The following is a 23,685-nucleotide window of genomic DNA, read 5'->3' as shown; positions in this document are numbered from 1 at the left end:
ATTCTCTCTCTTTTGCTTTCAGAGATATGCTCTACTACATGGTTAGTATATTATTACACTTGCTATTTTCTTCCTACTGTAAATAACGTAAATATTTTTAACACTTTTTTAAAATTTCTGCATGGAACACTGCATCCACTGATTATTTCACTTGATTGCTTTCTGATGTTTATATTTGTATGTGAAACTGCTACTCTTCTGTAATAATCTATATTTTGTATTAACAGGAAAAAACGACCAACCTGTGCGGTATAAATGTCTCACTAAAGAAATAAACCAGAGTAAAGCAGTCCAAAAAAGTAGAATGATAAGATAACACTAGGCTCTCAGCATAAAACGAACAATCTCTTACCTTAATTTTATTTAATGTTGTTTTAAAATAAAAGATTGTTTTATGCTGAGAGCCTGGTGTCATCTCACCATTCTGTTTTTTGGACTATATTTTGTATTGTTTGTAAACTTTACTTGTACTGTTTTTCTTCCCAGGCCACCACTGAAAAATGGTTCACAATCCAGTTAAAGTGGTAAAATGGAACAAAATAAAATAAGCCTCAAAGAAATAGATGCTTCAGAATGATCTACAAAATATGATCTGAAATCCTGTAGAATCTCTCAATTGAACAAATATGAACCACTTTAAGACTCTCAAATTAAGATCCTGGGAAGAAGACAGTCTCTAAATACATTTTATTGGATAATTTACCTCTTCAAATACAGGGATTATACTACCCTGCCACTCCACTAAGTGTGCAAATATATACTGCTTAACTTGTGTATTCAAGTCAGCAGTGAAATACTTGTTACGCAATCTTTTTTTTTTTTTTTTTTTTTACTTTGAGTGGTGGGATTGAGTCTAGCCCAACTCTGAAAAGGATAAAGCAGGTGATTAAAAATTAACAAACAACAGTAATACACACGACAGGCAACTGCTTTACTTGCATGCAACCATGTCACTAGTGTATTTTCCAGCATAATATAAAGCTAGTTATGCTAAATAAATACTAATACCAAATAGTTAAATATCTTACCTCTGTAAATATTAACATTTTTTCTAATAGTCTCATCATCTTCAAGATCCTCGAGGAACTCCAAGTATTGCCTATAGCAAACCAAAGTAAATATATTTTCTTAGAGCCCACACATTACTCTGAAAGGAAGTAGAAGGCAGCTTCTAAATGCTGCCACTTCAAAATAAACAAAACATATTTTTATTATGAAATACAGATTTCTAACTACCTTTCATCGTCTGATTCCATGACTTCTTTTTCCCTTTCCAGCTGTTTGAGTTTCCAGTTTCTCCTATGATGTCTCCTGTTTCGATCATAACTTTTCTTGATCAACACCTGCAGCAATTAGTAACAGTACGACTGAAATGCAACTGACACAATCAGAACTGAAAGTGAACAATCATTTGTCAATGCACAACTGTTGACTTGCAGTGGATATGAACAGCAGCACCTGTGCTTAAAACTCTGCTATTCTTGCTCTAAACGAATATGCACACACTTGCAACATGAGACTATTGGGCATGACTGAACAGGAAAAGCAGCTAAATATTGTATGGTTGTTTTATAAATTAAAAAAAATACTAAATTTGTTTTTCTTTTTACCTTCCCATTTCCAGTGCTACTCAGTGCTCTCATCAAGATGACTTATTTAAACCTACATGATGCAGAGAAGATACATCAGCTTATGGCTTGAAAGCTGCAAGGGAAAAAGACAAGCCACTTAATCCAGGATATTTTGGTGGCCCCCTCTCCAACAAAGACGTGGACATGGATTTAAAAATGTTAATGTTGCTTATTCTTGATATGCACAGCAACAGCCTCCTATCATAAGACAATTAAGACACAATATTTAGATATCAACACTTTCATCATGGAGATCATTCTCAACTATAACAGCACTGGATCAACCATTGTGGATGGCTATTACAGGAGTACCACTTGGAACTGCTTCTTAAGCAAAATACTGACTTACTACAATAGGATTAAGATCAAGAGAATAGGGTCTGTAGAAATAACCATGTGGATCTTTGGTGCTGATAATATGGAAGTAGGCAGACACTGATTATTACACGCCTGCCTACCAAAGTTATTGGCTAGTTTGGAGCCTTTATTAACAAAGAATAAAAAAGCTTAGACAAAGGCAGTCATGATCAAATTTCATCTTTCTGACATAAAACTCCTTAGAAAAGCTGGAACTTTACATCATCAGAGCAGAAGCAAAAAGAACCTAGAAGAATTTGTCCAATTGCAAAAACTGTTAACAGAAGGTTTTCAGCCACTCCTTTTTCTACAACACAAAACTGCTAATCAAACTAACTCCTTAAAGGACTTGTATATCATTTAAGTAGGGGGGGGGGGGTCTTTCCTACTCTGACATTCACAGTTGTTAGTTACAAAAAAATCTACACAAAGGGATAGAAAAAGACCTCCGCATGAAAGAACCAAGCAAGTTTAAAACTGGATATCTAAACTGGAGACTGATAACTTACAAATGTTAGGTGGATAACCCTGTTTCAGGGGGTTGTTAAGAGTGTGGTTACTCTGTTACAGTGTTTGGACTGATCTTGAGGTAAGCAGTGCTTTAAATGACTAAGGCTGTAGTGGAGCCTTTTCAATTTGTTATCAGCTGCTTGCTTGTGAGACGCCTGCAAACACGAGCTGCAGCATTGGTAAACCGGTTATGACTGGAACCAAGACTTTCATATATGCAGATAAGCGGAGCTAACTGGATGCCTTGGACCCCAAGTGGGAGCAAAAGCAGCTTAACAGAATTTGATGTCATGGCTAGAACTGACTTTTTTAGTGTTGAAAAACTTATGATTGAAAACCAACATTTTTTGTATGTTTGCTGTTAGCATATACCGTGGGAGCATGCAATGCTTACCCACTACTTGATAAAGCCTTAGGTTATCAAGCTGGCTGGACGTCCAGCTGCATACTTATTGTTACAAGGGTGGTACATGTTCACTATGCAAAATATTTTTGTGTATTGCCCTCATTTTAACTATCCAGTAGATTCCGGATGTGGTGCCTTCACCAAACTGTTAACACTGAGCTTTCGTGTTACTCTAGGCATGGTACAGGAAATGTTTTACCTGAATCTGCTTACAGTTTTTAACACTATCCTGCTGCTGGGATGAGGGATATCACATTCTTGCACTGGCCCTTAAACAGAGACGGAGGGTGGTTTCACTACTTGTTTGTGAACTCTTAAAAGGTGCTACACCTTTGTGTTTGTATATAATGCTTTTACACTATTCATTCAGCTTTACATATGGGTATATCCTATCATATTATGCCATATTTATTTGGTTACAGTGTGCTTGGTTAGCCAATTAAAGCAACAGTCATACTATCCTGTTTTGATCACTACAAATGTGTGGGTCAAGTGGGTGCTGACTAGCAATTAGGGGTGGAAATAAGTTATGCACTCACCATAACGTTCCATCTGAGTAGGTAAACTTCATTTGTCTGCAACCTGTGGGATACGGATCCGATCTCGGATCAGAGCCGGCAAGTTTACAAAGCTTAGCTCCGAGCTCCTAGCTCCTCCCCTTACCCATAATCCCCTGCCAACCCTGACTGACCTCAGGTCAAGTTTGCCCGCAAGCACTATAGTAGATAACTAACTACATTATCAGAAATGGTACATCACTATATGTCATGAAACACATCTGAAGGTCAGGGGGACAGAGGGGGGGGGGGGGGAACGGTTGCAGACAAATGAAGTTTAACCTACTCAGATGGAACGTTATAGTGAATACATAACTTCTTAATCTGAAGTAGTTAACTTCATTTGGTCTGCAACCTGTGGGACAGAGTCCCCCAGCTACCTAAACCTTGGGTGGCATTCATGGAAGGATATTCCGGAGCACTGCGGAGCCAAAAGAAGTTCTCCCTCTGGAGATAATGTCCAATTTATAATGATTGATGAAGGTATGACATGAGGCCCAAGTGGCTGCTGAACAGATATCATCCAAGGAAACCCTGGATTTAAAGGCAGCAGATGTAGCCATAGCCCTAGTTGAGTGGGCACGAACTCCATGAGGTGCGGGCCTGCCGGAATTTTGATACGCTGTAATGACACACTGTGAAATCCATCTCGATAAGGAAACTTTCGAGACTGGTTTACCTAGATTAAATTTGGCAAAGGAGACGAACAGCTGGTCGGATTGTCTATGACCAGATGTCCCATGAATGTAAAATCTAAGTTGTCTGTGCACGTCCAAAGAATGTAATCTGTACTCCCCTTTGTTCTGGTAGTTAGGAAAGAAGACCGGCAAATTGATAGATTGGTTAATATTAGATTCAGAAACTACCTTCGGGAGGAAGGAGGGATTGGTCCGGAGGTAAACCCTATCCTTGTGAAAGGCCAAGTATGGGGGTTTCACAGAAAGAGCTTGCAATTCAGATACTCTCCTGGCTGAAGTAATAGCCACTAGAAAGGCTGTTTTCCAAGACAAATATTTGAGGTCTACTGAAGCCGCCGGTTCGAAGAGAGGTGCCGTCAGGGCTTGTAATACCAAGGTCAAATCCCATGGAGGTACCGCTTCCTTTATTGGAGGCCTAAGTAGAAAGGTGCCCTTTAGGAACGTTTTGCACAATTTTGTAGTAATCAAAGGACCCATTTCAGTACCTACGTGATAATGAGAGAGCTGCTAACTGAACCTTAACCGTAGAACAGCTAGCTTCGCCATTAAAAAGACCTGAAAGAAAATCCAGCACCGCAGGCAAGGGGGCTGTAAAAGGATCCAAATTATGGCGTTCTGCCCAGATAGAGAAATGCTTCCATTTACTACCATAGACCTGCCTAGGAGAGGGCTTGTGCGCTGCTACTAGGATAGTTTTAACTGGAGATGAGATAACGGGAGTCCTAGCTACAAGTGGAACTGGAGCAGCCAAGCTGTAAGCTTGAGGCTGGCCAGGTCGGGAAGTGGGAGCCCCAGGGGGTGGGAAATTAGATCCAGAAGGGGATCTAGAATCCAGGGCGGATTCACTCGATGAGACCAGAGGTAAGGAAACCAAGCTTGGCGAGGCCAGAATGGGGCAATGAGGATCATCCTGCTCCCCAACCGACTGGCTTTCTGAAGGAGTTTCAGCATGAGGGGAAGAGGAGGGTAGGCATAGAGAAGACCGGGTGGCCAAGCATACACCAAGGCGTCCTTCGGGGCTTCCCCGGCAGGGGGAATGAGAGCGAAGTAATTGTTGCATTTCGTGTTTGAGGGAGATGCAAAAAGATCCCAACAGGGCTGTCCTCAAACGGCAAAAATTCGACTCGCTACTTGAGGATTGAGGGACCACTCGTAAGGTGAAAGGATGGTGCGACTCAGTCTGTCCGCCAGGATGTTGGTCCGTCCCGGAATGTGCGATGCAATGAGAAAGCGGTTGGTGGAGATCGCCCATTCCCACACTCTCATGTCTTCTCGACAGAGTGGGTAAGACCTGGTTCCCCCTTGTTTGTTGATATACCATACCACAGACATACTGTCTGTCTGGATTGCAATTATTCCTGCAGGCAGAAGGCTCTGAAGTGCTTGCAACGACAACAGCACTGCCCTCCTCTCTAGAACATTTATGTGCAATAAGGTCTCCGAATCGTCCAACGTGCCTTGGACCATCCTGCCCGAATAATGCCCCCACCCACCCAAGATGAGAGGCATCCATGGTCACCGTGGCGAGAGGGGGGGCCGTGGCAAAGGGGCGTCCCGCCTGGAGGTCCGGTGATTGAAGCCACCAAACGAGAGCCCTCTTGCAGGCCCTGCTGAGAGAAATGGGGTGACTCAAGGGGTACTGATGAAGGGACCCATTGGACTTGCAGAGTCCACTGTAAAATCCTCATGTTCAGACGCGCCATGGGAAGAAGGTTTATTGCGGCTGCCATGGACCCCAGGGCCCTCAGAACCAATCCCGCCAGAGGTTTCGAAGATTGAAAGATGGCCCGCACATGTGCCCTCAATGTGTGCAACCGGTCGGGAGTTAAGAAGACTAGTTGCCTGTTGGTGTCCAGTCTGGCTCCCGATAAAATCTATCACCTGTGTCGGGGTGAGAGAGGACTTGTCTGAGTTTATAGTGATCCCTAGTTGTGGAGCAAGGTTGAGGAAGTAGTCCCTGGCTAAGCATAGTAGATGCCTTGTTGGGGCGGTGAGGAGCCAGTCGTCCAGGTACGGGAAAACCTGCATTCCCTGGAGTCTCAGGTGGGCCGCTATCACTGCTAACACCTTGGTGAACACCCTGAGGGCTGAGGTGAGACCAAAGGGAAGGACCCTGAATTGATAATGACTGGCTCCCAGCCGGAAGCGGAGAAACCTCCTGGATCGTACGTCCATCAATATGTGGTAGTACGCGTCCTTGAGGTCTATCGAGCACATGCAGTTGTTCTCCCGCAAGAGGGGGAAAATAGATTGAAGAGTGACCATCCGGAACTTTTCTTTGGTTACTGACAGATTTAGTAGGGAAAGATAGAGGATAGGCCTTAGGTGGTTCGTCTTTTTTGGCACCAAAAAGAACCTTGAGTAGTAACCCGATCCGGACTGGCCTGGGGGGGACGTGCTGGACAGCTCCTTTTTCAAAAAGCTGCTGAATTTCTGCAGCTGCAGCCTCCCTCTGATTGGGTGGAACATTGGGGAGGTGTTCGGGAGTGTAGGGAAAAGTAAGAAAGGGGAATTCTGTATCCTCCGGATATGATACGAAGCACCCAGCGGTCTGTTGTAATGGACTCCCAAGCTGCCAGGTGTCTCAAGAAGCGACCACCGACTGCCTCCAGAGTTGAGCAGTCGGGCAACCCCTCAGGGTTGCTGCGTGGGCTGATCAGAGAAGGTTTCTCTGGACCCAAAGTTCTTCGGACCTCCTCTGCCTCTAGGGCGGCGGCCACCCTGTCCTCCTCTGCCGCGGAAGGACTGGGAGTCCGGAGCAGACTGGGACTGTTCCGACTTTCGGAACCACATCTTCTTCTGTCCCTTTTGGTTCCTGGAGAAGGACCTATGGGAAGCAGAGAAGCAGACTCCGACAGCAGACAACTTCTTCCAGTCCTTTTCGCTCTGGACTAAAGCTCGCGAACTGTCTTGCCAAATAAGGCAAAACCGAAGGGGGCATTCGCAAAGGACGCCTTGAAGGGTTCCGCGAAATCACAATGTCGGAGCCAGGCCTGATGCCTCATAACTAGGCCGGCTCCGCTGGCTCTAGCGGCTCCCTCTGTAGCATGGGATACAAGCCGCATGGAGGTGTTGGATATAGACCTAAGAGTGGCCATGTGACTGGAGTACAACTGTTTGTCCTCCGCCGACATGGACTCGGGGGGCGATGCAGCGTACTCTTTAATAAGGTCTCGCTGCAGCCGTATCACATGTGCCATGTAGTTCAGGGACCTTACAGCGAAGGTCGCTGAACTAAAGACCCGCTTCCCAAAATGGTCCATTGAGCGAGACTCCTTGCTCGGGGGATGGACCGAGGGACTCCCTTGGGCTAACTCCCTCTTGATGGCTGCCGCCACCAACATGGCATCTACGGGGGGGGGGGTCCCTTGCTCCAATGGGACTTCTCAGTGGGGGGGCTTAGAATTCTGTCTGGACGTTTGGGGACTGGCTCCACAGTGTCCGGCTCCTTCCATGCCCTAGTGGTAATAAGGTCCACTAAGGGGTCGGCCGGAGGGGACACCCAAGAGGTAGATGGGCCTGCTTTGAACGCCTCCAGGAACACGGATTCGTCCGAGGAAGCCTTGGGGGCGGACCCCCCCCCCCGATCCTAAGCATTTCCATGATGTCTCCAAAGGAGACATCCTCGGGGGGGGGGGTGACCTTGGGGAGCCTTCCCCCTCATCCAAATCCGTGTCTTCTGTCAAGGACTCGGGGGAGTCCACGTGCCTCCTCTTGCACTTTCGCTTGTGAGGAACATCCTCGGGAGGGCTGTCCAAGGATGTCTCACCAGCCACATCTTGTTCCAGGGGAACGACCTGAGACGTCAAAGCAGGCTGTCCCTGTGGCCCCGAGAGGGAGTGCGGGAAGGAACCGAAGCAAGGACCGGGGGCCTGGATGCACTCAACAGAGCCCTCTCCACCACATCGAAGGCCGAGGGAGAGCCACTCCCTCTGGGATCCGAGAGCAGACCCTCGCCTGGATCCGATGGACAGATCGGAACCGGCGCCGAGAGCATCGGATCCGAAGGACCAGTGTGCTCCGACCTGGATGGAGCCGAATGCACACCGACCCCCTCGGATCCGAAGCTCAGATCACAGCTCCGAGAGCTCTGATCCAACAAGAAAGGATCCAACAGACTCGAAGGAAGAGTCGGAGCCGAAGTACCCGATACTGTCGGCGCCGACCCACCCCCGGCTCCAACGTTGCCCGGCTCCGAGAGCTCCGAACACATGAAGCGGGTCGGAGAAGGAGCTATTGGGGCAAAGAAGGGTGTTGAGCCCCCCCCCCCCGGAGGGGGAAGAGGCAGGAGCACTCCCATCTGCAGCTGGGCCTGGATGAACCTTCGCATCATCTAGTCCAAATCTGCATCCGAAAGGCTACGGGTGGATTTCGACGAGGCCACCGAGGCTGGCCAGGAGTGCTGCCTCGATGACCTTGACGGAGATCGGGTCTCCTCCTCCTCGGGTCCCGGTGAGAAGCATGGAGACCGGAGCCGAGAAGGAGGAGACCTAGAAGCCCTGGAGGGAGAGGCCCGCTTAGCCTGGGGGCCGAAGCGGAGGCCTCGGCCCGCCGCTTGTGGTGCTTCTCCCTCCTTTTTTCTTTCCTGGCCTCCCTCTCCTCCGGCGCAGAAGCGGGAGATTGAGTCCCGGCCGGGGGGAGAGAGGCTGGAGTGGCCACCACAGAAGCCTGGGAGGAGGCCACAGAAGCACCAGAGGCCGAAGCCGAATCCGGGGGCAAGAGTCCCACTAGGATCAGCTTCGACCTCCGGTCCTTCAGTGCCCTGAGGTTGAACACCGCGCAAATAGAACACCCAGAGGAGAGGTGTTCAACCCCAAGGCACCGGACACACTGAGTGTGGCCATCCGCTGGGGAGAGCTTATGGCCACACTCGGTGAACTTAGAAAATATTGGTTTTGGGGCCTCAGACATATTAAGCTAAAAAAGAAAAACTCACTCAGTAGGCCCCAAACACACTAAACACACACACACAGACTACGACCAGCGAGGGATGGGGAGGAAAAATTTGACTAAAATTTAAAGAGGTTATTTAAAAATGAGGTTATAACAAGGGAAACCTAACCAACACAACACACTCACACAAGTTTAAAGAGAGAAAATTAAGAAACAAGGACTTATCTGACCAAAAGACCAGGAGCTCGCAATCTAGCTGCTGTTCAGAAGCGCGGCAAACTAGATCTGAGGTCAGTCAGGGTTGGCAGGGGATTATGGGTAAGGGGAGGAGCTAGGAGCTTGGATCTAAGCTTTGTAAAGTTGCCGGCTCGGATCCGAGATTGGATCCGTATCCCACAGGTTGAAAACCAAATGAAGTTAACTACTTCAGATTATTGGTTTCATGTGGGATAGACAGTACCTAGACAATCTAATGGTACTGGGGAGTCCATAATGGACATTTTGCACATGGAAGGCCTACTCATTTCTTTATCATGGTCACAGTAGGTTTCTGTTACTGTAACTACAGTATTACTAAATCTTTGTGAATTTTACAAAATGGACAGTTAGTATATGGTCATTAAATGTTAAACTGTGATGGGGCGTAATCTAGCTGGTAAGCATAGCTGCAGTCTTATGCTGTTTGACCAGCTAAACTCATGATTTCATGAATATATCTTATCTTTGGGCTTTGTACCACTGTAATATTTGTAGGTCACAAGAATGATGGGCAGGTAAGGTTGCTGGATACATAGCACTATCCGATATCCCCTTCAACCTAGTTCAATGGCATACAGGGGCAAGGATAAAGCCCTGACTATAACCTATGCAAAACAAGTACAACTAACATCTCGGGTACTGGAGGAGCTGGAGGGGGGTTGGAAGGAAGTGGCTGATGCCTATTTACATACCTTCGGGGGAGGAAGGAATGGTGGTCTGGTTGACTGTCCACCACCACCATGTGCATGGTTGTAGCAACAAAGAAAAAATACAACCAAGACCCAGGGTGCTGAAACATGTATACACAGGAGCACAGATGGCCCTCATTACAATGTGAGCACTCATATCAACCACCATGGCCTGTGGTTATGGACTAAAACAGAAAAGCACTCAGACTGCTTTTCGCATATGGACTAATTAAAAGGGAATGGTTATGGGTTGTTCCCTAGCCTGGGGACAATTAGGGTCCTCTCTGAAAACCAGATGGCCTCAATTCTGTGGGGTAAAACCAAACACTCAAGCCTTTGGGACAAAGATACTATTCTTTAGCAGCAAAGTGGATAATTTGCAGGAATGTACACTAGCTCCTCATATACTGCCCGAATGACTGCCACCCCGTCAGCTCACGCTCAGTGTATGTAGGACTCTATATTGAGAACAAATGGACCTCTGGCTCTCGGGCTGTGGAGTAAAATGGATAAATGCAGACTAGCTGATGAATTTATTTTCCACAAAGCTTGGTATCTCTCTGCAGATGACATTGTGACCACCCTGCTTCACATGAAATGTCTCTTCCTGCTATCTAGATAGCAGAATGGTACCTCACCTTAAAGTTTATGAGACCAAATCCCAAGCATTACGCCCTGAACTTACATTCTTGGCTGATTGAAAAATCTCCTTCCTGACTGATTTCTTACATTTGTTATCACAATGTAAAATTATATCCTAACTTTAGAGATACCAGCAGAAAGTTAATTTCTCTTGCTCATGGCCTACCTTAACAACTTACCAAAGGCTGACTTCAGAGATGTCAACCAAGAGACCATAAAGTAAGATGAGTAAAAATAATTTTAATGAATTCATGCCTGTATGATTCCTACATCCCAGGTTACTACTATTTCATGGGAACCACTTCTATCCAACATTTTTTTTTTTCATTTGGACTCCAGATCGTCCCAGGGTCAGACTGGCTGCAGTATTAACTGGGGAAGTTATTAAAGTGGGTATCCAGTTTCCTTATTCCAATAAATATTTACTCACTAGCAAAGAATATTCATGAATTTTCATTGCGGATCTTCCTTGGGGTACCTGTTCTCAAGGAAGAACAATGAAAACAGCAATATTAAGACTTTTTTTTTTTTTCTCAACTCATTTGGAATGCAACTTCCAACAAAATGTCTAGCTGGGTCATGCATCAGATGCAGACCTTCAACTAACAAGATGTTTTACTGTGATAAAGTGGCATTTCAATAAATCTGCAGGACTAGAGCAATTTAAGCCTTTTTGATACCACTAGCAACAGCACATGAAGAAAAGTTCAAATTTTCCAAAAAGCAGAGTACAAGAATAAACAAGGGCTGTTAGTTGCTTGGGGGAGGATGCACAGTTGTCTTGGGAGGGCAAGGTTATGACTTTTCTGGAAGCCTAGGCTCAACTAGAATGGAAAGCTAATGACTGACTAGCTTGGCGGGAGGGGGAGTGACCTCAATGTTGAGGGCAAAGTTGCATGGGTATAAAACCACAGCTTTCACTCAGGCACCAGCAAAGATTTATGACACACACTGCTTTCTGGAGGGGAATTAAATTGTTTCTCTGAAGTCATTCCCTCAACGTTCATTCAATAAAATAAGGGATTACATTTGCAAATTCCATGACAGATTCTGATACAAGGTTATGGCCAACAAAAATGCATCCAAAAGAATAAGTTCTACTGCTGGTTGCACAAGACAAGGAGACCGTCTCTCTGGCCTTAAATATCTTTGTGTAACATGCATTGAACTCTTCTTTTTATACTTCTTAATTTAAGCAGATGTTCCAGGGAGACAGAGACCTCCAGTGCTGGTGCTGTCTTTCAAGTAGTCACATTTTTGCAAACTGAACTCTGCTACAGTCTTCCTGGATCGAGGGAAAATAAGCCTGTAAGATCCTTTGGGGGGCAAGAAGTTGTTCTCACCATTTCAGCTGAAATATTTTGGCATCAACTGTCTGAAAAAGTCCCACGTTCACAGACTAGCTTAGCACTGCTGAAAAATGCACCATTAAGAAATGAAAGAATATGGACTCTCCTAGCTTTAAGGAGTGAAAAACTGTGAAAGAAACATTTTTTTTCTGTCTGTATATCACAGAAGAGGGTTGGAGTTTCTAAAGAAAATGTGTGCAGACCAAGCTGGGCCCATATATAAGCTCCATCAAAAGAATGTGAGATACTGTGTGAAGAGTTGAATCATGAGAAAGATGATGAACAAACATATTATGATTTAATTTGTTTGCTAATGCCTCAAGGAATATGTGCCAGAAGTGTGAACCATTTTTTTCCCAATATGAACTCCAAGTTTAGTTTTCCCACACTATTTCGCCCCTTTTGTTTGTGTTTTTTTAAGTTAGTGCACATCATCAGAAAAATAAACATGTCTATTTTTAAAATGAGGTTGAGATAATTCACGATGATTATATTTGGCTACTAAATTTCACTGTTGTGCTCCTGTGCAACTTCCTGCAAATGCACACATTTAATTAATTCCACCATCAAAAATGCTATTTGCAACCCAACACTTATGTAGCAAAACATTTTTATTCAACCCCAGTCAGGTCAAACCCTGTTTTATTTGAATGTTGCACAGCATAATAAATTGGATAAAATACTCCACCACACACAGCAACACAAAGAAGGCATGCTCAGTGTGAACTTTATTTCTCCTTCTATTTAGGAAGTGAAAAGGCAGCAATAATGACAGTACGAGCCTACCATCTGAGAAAGATGGGTATGCTCATCTGGGGGGACTTGCAGTTGGGTGTGCCTCACTGTCAATCTGTGGTGGAGGCTGGTAATGCACAGTGGACTTTGTCCTAAAGGGGAAACAGATGTGAAGCACTGGCTGAATCACTGCAGAGGCCAGATGATCTGCATGTCTCCCTTGCATTGGCATCCTTTGCTGTCAACAGGTGCACATGAGAAGAGAAAGTACAGTTGGTACACTTACCATAAATGTAGATGTTCGAGTGTATTCACTGTAGCAGTCCTAACCATGGGTTACCCGGCTCCTGGTAGCCCTCGATCAGCCAGAATATCAAAGTTAAGTAAATATGACTTCGGCTGTAGTCGGTTGTAAAGGACGTCAGATACAAAAGGAGGCAGCCGTCACTTCCTCAGTCTTTCTTGCCATAACAGTCAGAAGCCCCCAGAAAACAAGGTTTAAACCAAAAGCAATTTTGGCACATAATACCAAATTTAGCCTGTACTTTAGGAAAAGAGAATAGGAGAGGACCAAAAAGGGGGAAGGAGGGAGGGAAACCAGGACTACAACAGTGAATACACTCTAATATCTACATTTATAGTAACTGTACGCAACTGTACTATGTTCATCGTGTTTCACTGTTGCAGTCCTAACCAATGGGTTGATTACCAAAGTCTGGAGAAAAGGGAGGAGGAACCAACAGCATCAAGGATTGGAGATAATGACACGCAGAACAGTAGTGGCAAACCCTGCCCTGGCTCTAGAAAACAAAGACAAATTATAATGCTTTGTAAAAGTGTGAACAGAACACCATGTGGCAGCTTCCAAAATGTCTTTAGTAGGGACATCCCTTAAAAAGGCTGCAGAAGTGGAAGCTGCTCTAGTTGAGTGGGTCCTGACCCCTTGAGGAGGAACCTTGCCATGAAAGGAATAACAAAAGGTAATACATTGTGCAATCCATTTAGAAATGATTTGCTTAGAAATAGCCTTGCATTGGGCTCCAGGGGAAAAACTGACCAATAACTGTGCTGATTTCCGAAGGTCTTTAGTCCTGTCCAGGTAAAACCTGAGCTGTCTTGTGCACATCAAGAGAATGTAGGATTATTTCACATCTATTGCGAGGATTAGAAAAGAAGGTAGGAAGGTGTATGGACTGATTAAGAGTCAGGCTAGAAACCACCTTAGGCATAATGGAGGGGCTGGTTCTCAGAAAGACCCTATCTGCATGGAAAATAAGAAAAGGCTCCACAGCCAACAAAGCTTGCAGCTCCAAAACCCTCCTTGCTGAACTTATAGCCAAGAGGAAGGCAGTCTTCCAAGAGAGAAACTTTAAATCTACAGTGGCAGCTGGATCAAAAGGAGGAAGAGTGAGTTTCTCTAGAACAAAATTAAGATCCCATGCTGGAGTAGCTGCCCTTCTGGGAGGTTTTAAGTTGCAAGCACCTCTGAGAAACACTTTCATCAAGGGATGAGAGAAAATTGGTTGTTCAAAAGAACAATGAGGAGAAATGGCTAAAGCATGGATCTTGATAGAGGAAAAAGAAAGACCCACCTGAAGCAAAAGGGTAGGCTGAGAAGAAGATTCCCCTCCAGCCTACATCCAGTGAGAGAATCTTTCTCATTTGCCAGGGCAGGACTTCGTAGTGCTAGGCCTCCTGGACTCCCTCAGCACGTCAACCACCTGCTGGGAAAGGGAAGAAGAAAAAGTTGGGAGTCATACAATGAACCATGTTGCCAAAAGGAGAGACTCAAGATGAGGATGTAGAATGTTTCCCCCTTCCTGAATCAAAAGATCTGGCTTCAGAGAAAGATGCCAAGGAGGAAGTTCGGTGAGACTGCGAAGCAGTGGATACCAATGCTGTCTGGGCCAGTCCGGAGCTATGAGAATAGTCCTTGGTCGTTTGTCCCTGATCTTCAATAACACTCTGGGAAGAGGACAGAAAGCATAAACTTAAAGCAGCGTCCAGGGGAAGGACAGAGCATCCACTTTCCAGGCTCTGCTGTTATGCTTGTCTGGTGCAAAAAGGAGGTAGAAGATGGTTGTCTGGGGAGGAGAAAAGATTCACCCGAGGTGTGCCCCAATGTTGAATGGTGCTGTAAAAGACTGCTCTGGTTCAGCTGCCGCTAGTGAGGATCCAGGGTCTGTCTGCTCAACTGGTCTGCAGAAACATTGAGCTGTCCTGGAAGAAACTGAGCTAGGAGATGCAGGCCCAGGGATTCTGCTATGGACCAGAGATTCATGCTCTGCCTGCACAGGGGGTAAGAATGAGTCCCTCCCTGCTTGTTGATGTACCACATGACTGTGGTGATGTCTGTTCTGACGAGCAGGGTTCCTGGAGAAAGAAGATGCTTGAAAGCTAGTAAAGCCTGCTAAAGTGCTATCAACTCCTTTAGATTTATGTGCAGGTGCATCTGCTGGGCATTCCAACTTCCCTGTATACATCTGCCATCCAGGTGTGCTCCCCAGGCGTAGTCCGATGAGTCTGTGTAAGAACTTGAGAGGCAGGAGGTGGGAGAAAAGGCATGCCTTTGTTTTGTAGACAGGCTCTTGCCCACCACATAAACTCTGTCTGCAGACATGGAAGCAGAGGAATCACCACATCCAGGTACTGTGTGTGTCGACACCAAATGTTCTTGAGGTACCATTGCAATTTCCTCATATGCAGTCTTGCATATGGAATCATGAGAATGCAAGAGGCCATGTATCCCAGAGCTTGCAGGGAGCTGGGACAGGTTTGCCAAGTCCTTGAAGTAAACTGAAAGAGTTGTCTGCTTCTTCTGGGTGATCTGGGCTGCTGTGTTCAGACCCACTCCCAGGAATATTATCTCCTTGGATGGCACCATTTTTAATTTTTCCTCATTGCGAGTGTAACCCAGGGAAGAGAGAAGTGTCTTTACAAATTCTAGATCCTTTAACAGATGCTCCTGAGAATTTGCTTGAATTAGACAGGCGTCCAAGTATGGATAAATCTGAATTTTCTTGTGCCCACAAAAAACAATGACTAGAGCCAGGCACTTTGTGAAAACTCTGGGAGCAGTAGATAAGCCAAAGGGCAGCGCAGAGAATTGATAATGTTGCTTGCTCACCCTGAAATAAAGGTATTGTCTGCAACTTTCCCTGATAGTGACGTGCAGATAAGCTTCTTTGAGATCCAAAGTTACCAGCTAGGAATCCCTTTCTAACATTGGCAGCAACTGATGCAGAGTGAGCATTTTAAACTTTGGAATTACCAAGAAAGAGTTCAGAACGGATAGATCTAGGATAGGATGCCAGGCATACCTCTCAACCTGGAATCGGCCCATGAAAAATAGGTACAAATCTGTATGCCGATTAACATCTAATTTGCATACATAATTACATAACCCCACCCACTCCAGTGGAATTGTGGGATACCAAATTTCAAACACAAAGTCGCAAACTGAAGAACAGACAACCAAAATATGGCTCCACACCAGAGTCCCCCTGCAGCCATTCTAATGTCCCATCACCTGGCTATTTCACCCCATTTACCATAAACACTACTGAATGCATGCATACTGCTTTACTTCTACAATGATTATTTGGATTTTATTTTTACATTTTACAGCACAACAATGCAGAAACACCAATAGACATCTGTTAAACAAAGCAATACTGTCTCACAATGAAAATAGGCTTGGCATTAAAACTTCTCTTCCCTTGAAACTCACATTCATTGAAACCCATACCACGTCTAAAAAAATGCATCTGGCCAGTGTTGGATAAAGATTACCTTTGGGCTGTTTTCAAATCATTGGCCTTGCACACAAAACAAGAAAAAAGAAGTTATGTACTCACCATAACATTCCATCTGAGTAGGTAACTTCATTTGTCAGCAACCTGTGGGTATCGGATCCGAATCGGATCCAAGCCGGCAGCTTTATCCAGCTAAGATCTGAGCTCCAAGCTCCTCCCCCTTACACATAACCCCCCTGCCATCCCTCTCTGTCCTCAGATCGAGTTTGCTACAGTATTATAGAATACTACAAAACAAAGGATCAGCTAAACATCCTAACCTGATGTCATCTCGAAACGAAGCACAAAGATCCTAAAAGGACGAACTACAGGTTAGGGGGACGGGGGGGTTGGTTGCTGACAAATTAAGTTACCCACTCCGATGGAACGTTATGGTGAGTACATAACTTCTTTATCTGAAGTAGTTAACTTCATTTGTTCATCAACCTGTGGGACAGAGTCCCCAGCTACCAAAAACTTGGGAGGTCCTCATGGAAGAATATTCTGGAGCACTGCAGAGCCAAAGGACGCCCCTCCATCTGAAAATTATATCCAACTTGTAATGGGTAATAAAGGTATGGGATGAAGCCCAAGTGGCTGCTGAACAAATGTCATCCAAGGACACTCTGGACCAAAAGGCAGCAGAAGTAGAAATTGATAGAGTAGAATGGGCGTGAACTCAGACAGGTTCAGGTCGGCCAGAACTCTTATATGCGAGAAGTATACATTGGGAAATCCATCTGGACAACGTAGCTTTTGACACAGGTTTACCCAAAAAGGGTTTTGCAAAGGATACAAGGAGTTGCTCAGACTTCCTATGTTCAGCAGTCTTGTGTAAGTAGAACCTCAACTGTCTGTGCACGTCCAAAGAATGTAATTTGTATTCACGTTTGTTATGATAATTTGGGAAAAAAAAACGGTAAATTGATAGATTGATTTATGTTGGACACGGAGGCAACTTTACGCAAAAAGGAGGGATTGGTCCTGAGGGAAACTCTGTCTTTATGAAAGACCAGGCATGGAGGTTTGGCACAAAGGGCTTGAAGCTCCGAAACCCTTCTAGCCGAAGTGATAGCAATGAGAAAGGCGGTTTTCCAAGATAAATATTTTAGATCCACCGAAGCTGCAGGTTCAAAGGGAAGGCCAGTAAGAGCCTGGAGAACAAGGGTTAAATCCACGCACTTCCCACATGAGAAATTCTGAAGAACCTTTAACTGGAAGGACAGTCTCTTAAAAGAAGATGAAGCTTAGAAGATGACAAAAATCTAAAGAAAAATTGCTGGGGGAAACCACTTGATCAAATTAGGGGATGTTGTGGCTTAAGATCAGCTGATCGAGAAAAATACAAAATCCTTTCTAACTGAATGTTTATGGTAAACACTTTTATGGCTTGCAACCAGAGAAAACTTGCGGTAGATCTTCTTATAGACCTTTCTAAGATAACTTTTAGTGAGCTTGAGATTGTTGAGCTAGAAATTGTTTGAACTGGGGGAGTCTGTCTCTGGCAGAAGACTGAGATGACCAATTGATGAGCTATCATGAGATGATCCCACAGGCAAAGAAACCATGGTGGGATCAAGAGGGGCCAGAAATCCCGAGGAAGGACCCCTGGAAGCAAAGGTAGAGAATGAGGAAACCCAGGGATGAAGAGCTTAGATGAGGCGCATGAGGATAGAGGAAGACTTGAAATAGGCATGTTGCCTGCAGGGAAACCGACCTGGCACCACTCTGAGGGAATGTCGAGGTTTCCCCTCTTTTGAGGACTGTTGAGATTTCCAGAACAGGCGTCTTCCTGGTCTCTGCGCTCTGGGGAGAGATGTCATGAAAAGATCTTACCAGACGGATCGGAAACGGCAGGCCGATTTTCCTCGCGCCGGAGCGCTTGCCTGGCCAACATGGCATTTTCTGCTTCCAAAGAAGAGTCGTGCCCAGGGTCTTGAAGAGCGCCGAGGTTCCACATAGCATGCGAAGAAAGAGAGCCACATGTCGATGCTCGCGCTGAGCTAGCATCAGCGGCTCCTTCCATAGCATGGGAAAGAAGTTTGAGAGAAGTGTGTGAGAATGACTGGGGAGATATATTTTGAGATCCGAATGGAGTCATACTCTATGGATGTATTCCTTCGGGAGATCCATGGGAAGTTGCTGGTGAATTCCTGCTGATGGGATAAGTCCATGCATCCAGCTGTCCTCATCGGAGAACATCGAGACTTCCTCCGACGCTCCACCTCGTTGGTGGCAGCCGAACTCCTGCTTGACTCCTCTACTGGGTAGCTAGATAGCGAAACGCTGGCCTCTGAGCACAACACTGAGAAACACCAGCTGTCTCTTTGGTATGGTCCTATTTTTGTCCGGTTCCTTCCATCTGAGGGTGGTGACTGGATCGTTCAGTCATGTCCTGAGGGGACATCCATGTGTGTCCGGGCTCCTGGTAGGGGACACCCAAGATCAGGATGGGCCGAGGGATGGCACCCCAAGAGGTGATGGGCCTGTGTGGCGGCATCAAACACAAGGACTGAATGAGGCGTCCTGAAGGAGACCTTTTCCACCTTTCTGAAGCATAGGCTGTGTCTCGGGAGAGGGACTCCTTGTCCTCCAAGTCTGTGTCCTTCCCTTTCCTCCCGTGTCTGCTCCCCCTCCTGTGTCACTCTTGTGAGTCTCATCCCTCTCCTCTAAGGGATATGAGAGGGCAGTGCACAGGTCCTCCTCCAAGATGCCACCACCAACCTCGGTCCTGTTGTCCTAGGGAAGTGGGTGGGGAAAGAGGCTGGGAAGGCTGGTCTAGGGTGATCCCTGAGGGCCCCTGGGAGGAAGGGGTGAGATCCGAAGGAGAACAGAACCCTCTAGACAACAGTGCAGTCCCGAAGGAGAACTGCTCTCCCGATCACATGCCCGGCCAAGAAGATCGGAGAACTGCTCGGGAGTGCTCCGGATCGAACCGATCGCAGGACGGCGCAAGAATCGAGAAGCGGCAAGCTCATCGACGAGACAGGCGCTCACACAGACGAAAAGCTCCCGGCAACAAACCTCGGCTCTTCGAAGCCGGCTCGACGGAGCCCCCGAAACTCGGGTAAAAGAGGAGCCGGCTCGATGCCGGCGCTCGCGTCCCGGCTCCGAACCCCGGCTCGGGAGCGACCCGTCCGGCCGTACCGAGGAGGGAGGCCGAGAAGAAGCGAAGAAGCCCAGAGGGGAAAAAAAGGGCAAGGCTACCCCCTAATGGGGGTGGGAGGCAAGAACACTCCCATCGGTCCATATCCTCAGGACACCTATCATCATCGGAAATACTCGGCATCGGGACACATCCGGGAGGCTTGCTCTCGGTGCCTCAGCGCTGGCCTGAAGCCGGCCTCAATGACCTCCTCTGGCCTTGCTCAAGCTCCCCTCGGCCTCTGGGGCTGGGAGAGAAGGAAGATGGAGCTGGGAAGGAAGGCCTGGACGTCTAGAGAGGGCAGGGGTTTGAGGAGATCGGAGCCGAGGAGGAAGCTTCTCCGCCGCTCTGGTGTTTCTTTCTCTTTTTTATCCCTTCCTCCCTCCCTCCTGAGCCAAGGTGGGAGGGTGGCCCCGCCAGGGGGGGGCAGGAAAGAAGGGGCGCAGCCGCCCGAGGGGGTGCCGTGGAGGGAGAAGAGGGGAAGAAGAGTCTGGGGGTCCTTAGTCCCACCAAATCTCAACTCCGCCCTCCTGTCAAAGCCTCCCTGTTTGAAGGCTGCACAAATTGTGCAGGAGAGATGGTCAACCCTCAACCCCAAGGCACACATCTGTGGATGTGTGGTCATCTGCTGGGGATAGCTTATGGCCACATTTGCAAAAAAAAATTGCTTTAAGGCCCGGGGACATGGTCACAAGATAGGCCCCACACCACACTTCACACACTCACACAGAGAGACTAAAAACTAACTAAAAAGAAAGAAATTACTAACAAGTTTAGTAATTAAAAAGAAAAAAAAAACAACAACACTCACTTTCGTCTAACTGAAAACTGGAAATCTAGGTCAAAAAAAAAATTTTATATATAAAAACTCAAAAACCCTGGCTTTGGAAACTTGTTCTAGATGCTTGAATAAGCCGTGGCAAATGAGATCTGTGGACAGAGAGGGATGGCAGGGCAGGGGGTTATGGGTAAAGGGGAGGAGCTTGGAGCTCGGATCTTAGCTGGATAAAGCTGCCGGCTTGGATCCGATTCGGATCTGATACCCACAGGTTGATGAACAAATGAAGTTAACTACTTCAGATCATACATGTGTTCTTTTCTGTGCTACACCTCCCTGACTTTATTTATCTGACTTTATTAAATTATATTCCTTGTATAATACAACACACTTGTTTTAAATTATATTCCTTATATAGTACAACACACTTGTTAGAGCGCATTTTAAATTTATTGTGTGAACATTTTTCCAGTAGGCTGTACTGTAGGCAATGAAAGAATAATGACAAAACTGCCCAATTCAGGACATTTCCATTATAAAAGTCTATCTCCACACCCACACCATAAATAGAATGACAGTAGTGTAAGCCTTAGGCATCTTGCACAGCATATCACACTTATTTTCAATTTCATTTTTTTGGGGGGGGGGGGCAAATGGTAATAAACCAGGGACACATTTTAAACATTGCTTGTATAATTTTGTAAAGTTGCTAGAATAAAATGTTGTATTACCACCATGCATTTCACTGGCAAGTTTTGAACCCAGGACCCTATGCACTACAGTCAAAAAAACATACCACTATGTCAAATCAGCAGTCTTCTGAAAAACAGGAAGACTTAAACTTAATGGCTATCATTTAGTGAATTCATTTCTCACTTCTCACCACAGCTCTCAACCTCTTAGCACAAAAACCTGGGCAAAGCTACAATAATTGTGTTATTCTTTTATTTGAATTGTGACTTCATGACAAACCCAACTTATAGACTACATACATTGATGGGTAAACATGACTTTCATTCATATTGCTGTCAGCTGCCCTCATGCCTCCATAAAGAAAAGAAACACTTTCACCACTAACTACCTCTACCTGCTATGCAATACCCTGACAATGCCATGGAGTGCCACTGTAGCAAAATATACACGCGCACACAGAAAGATCCGATAGCCCTCACAGATAATGACATCACAAAGAACACAGTTCAACAAAAATGGACAAAATGTTATCTACTTTTCTTTCATTTTGGTACAGCATGGTGGTAAAACACTCTCTAGAGCTATCCCAAGTAGTACAATAAAATGTCCTATTAAATGAAAACCAAATTAAATGTTATGCAGTTTCCAGTTACCTACATTACAGCTTTGAACAAATCTACCGCCCTCCATGTGAACTTAAGTCACTCCCCTATCCCAAATAAACCTCAACACACCATGACAGCCCTGGTGAAACACTTTCCCAAAGTAAAAAAAAAAAAATATATATATATATATATATATATATATATATATATATATCACAATCAGAAATAAAAGCTCAGCTATAAAACATGCATGCATGCATCAGAGGGTGTCTGATGACCTGGTGATAAAATAATAGCAGTTTTAGTCCTGAAGAAAAAACCTATGATGGACTGCAGGACCAAAGGATATGTGCATTTCTCTACAGCAAACACACACACACACACACACACACACACACACACACACACACACACACACACATATCCACTGAAAGAAAAGAAAAAAAGAATACATGGTACAGTGTTCTGATGTTAGAATGATGGATGGAAATGCTGAAGGTTTCTTACATCAACTAAAATTCCTTTGACAACTTTACACCAATGGAATGTTTCATCTAAAGCTACAAAAATACAAAAAAAGTGCTTTTTTTTTTCCAGGGGAGCAAGTCCCCCACACATCTTCCCAACCCTTCCAACTCTGAGATTACACTACAGTGGGGAAAACAAGAAATAAATCCAATGAGTGAGCAAGAATGAATACATCCATTGCAGGATGAGCCAGGAGCTTCCGAGCGAGAGAGAATATAAACACTTCTCCTTACTTGCATTATTCTCCGTTGTTTACAGGCAGGCCGGTTGTTCACACTGTCCTCACTTACTTGCAGCTGAGAAAGGACTCCCCAGGAGTTTATAAATCCAACGAGCGAGCGAGAATAAATATATCCATTGCAGGCTGAGCCAGGAGCTTCTGAGTGAGAGAGAATATACATAAACCCAACAGCGAGCGAGAAAAGCAGGCTATAATCCAGGCGCGAGCGACACAAAAGCCTTTCCCGCTCACAAAAGCATTTGGTTTGAGCCTACGTGTGTGAGCTCAATTCTGACAGGCTGGTAGCCCTTTCAGAGCTGACGTCATTGAGTGCGCGATGACGCCAGCAAAAGCGTGAAAAATAAAAAAAAATTAAAAAAACAAAGAAAAAAAATCGGAAATGAAGGGGTGCCACTTGGGAATCATGGCACCCCATTTTTGGACCCCCAAAATTCGGTAAAATCAGAGTAATTTGGGACAGTTGGGAGGTATAACGCCAGGTGCCTTCTTTTTTTGGGAACTAGAAAAATTCTGGAATAAAAACCCTGGCCTACCTGCTGAGCAGGAACTGAGATTCTATTGCTCCCAGAAGAAACAGGGACAAAATTTATTTTTCTACTTCTGCCCTTTGGTTTGGAGGAGTGTCTGGGAATCCTTTGGGAACTGGAAATGTGTGGAAAGAAAACTTGTGCCCTAGGGATACAGTTCTGCGTACCCATCTGTCATCTGTGATGGTGGCCCAGACATCTGCAAAAAGGGCCAACTTTTTCACTAAAGGACTCTCCAGGCAGGCAAGAACAGGCAGAAGTTGGATAAAGTCATTGAGAGTGTTTTGACTGAGATGCAGGCTTGGAACTTCCTGCCTTGGAAGTGGAAGCCTGCCAACGCTTAGACCTTTGAGGGGTAGCCACCTGCCCCCTAGAAGATTTGTAACCTCTAGTCCTAGAACAGTTCTATCTGCTGGTATCAGGAAACGTCCAACTCTTAAAAGGGTAATTCCTGCTAAAGCGAGGAGGCTGAACTTACAGAAAATCCTTAACAGTATGCACAGACTTGGCCTTATCCTCCATCTTCTTGAGCACTTCCTCTGCTTTGCTGCCAAAAAGACTGTCCTTATGCAAAGGTACATCTAAAAGCTTAGCCTTGACAGGCTCCTGAAAGGGCTGTTCCCTGAGCCAAGCATGCCTTCTAATAACA

The 23,685-nt window shown here is 45.5% G+C and overlaps 1 protein-coding gene across 1 annotated transcript in view; it reads right to left on the bottom strand.

The window, feature by feature from the left end:
• Nucleotides 1-23,685, bottom strand: part of NMD3 (NMD3 ribosome export adaptor) — a 761,058-nt gene that overhangs the window by 17,126 nt on the left and 720,247 nt on the right. The window contains exons 14-15 of the mRNA XM_044069978.1: nt 1,237-1,343; nt 1,029-1,099 (exon numbers count right to left, since the gene is read on the bottom strand). Of these exons, the coding sequence (XP_043925913.1) occupies nt 1,029-1,099; nt 1,237-1,343 (178 nt within the window). The remainder of the gene's footprint in view (nt 1-1,028; nt 1,100-1,236; nt 1,344-23,685) is intronic.

Source organism: Protopterus annectens, chromosome 4.part1, assembly GCF_019279795.1.
Source record: "Protopterus annectens isolate FY-2018-M chromosome 4.part1, PAN1.0, whole genome shotgun sequence".
Classification (NCBI taxonomy): Eukaryota; Metazoa; Chordata; order Ceratodontiformes; family Protopteridae; genus Protopterus; species Protopterus annectens.
The sequence above is the reverse complement of the archived record's forward strand: the minus strand, read 5'-3'. Positions and strand labels throughout refer to the sequence as shown.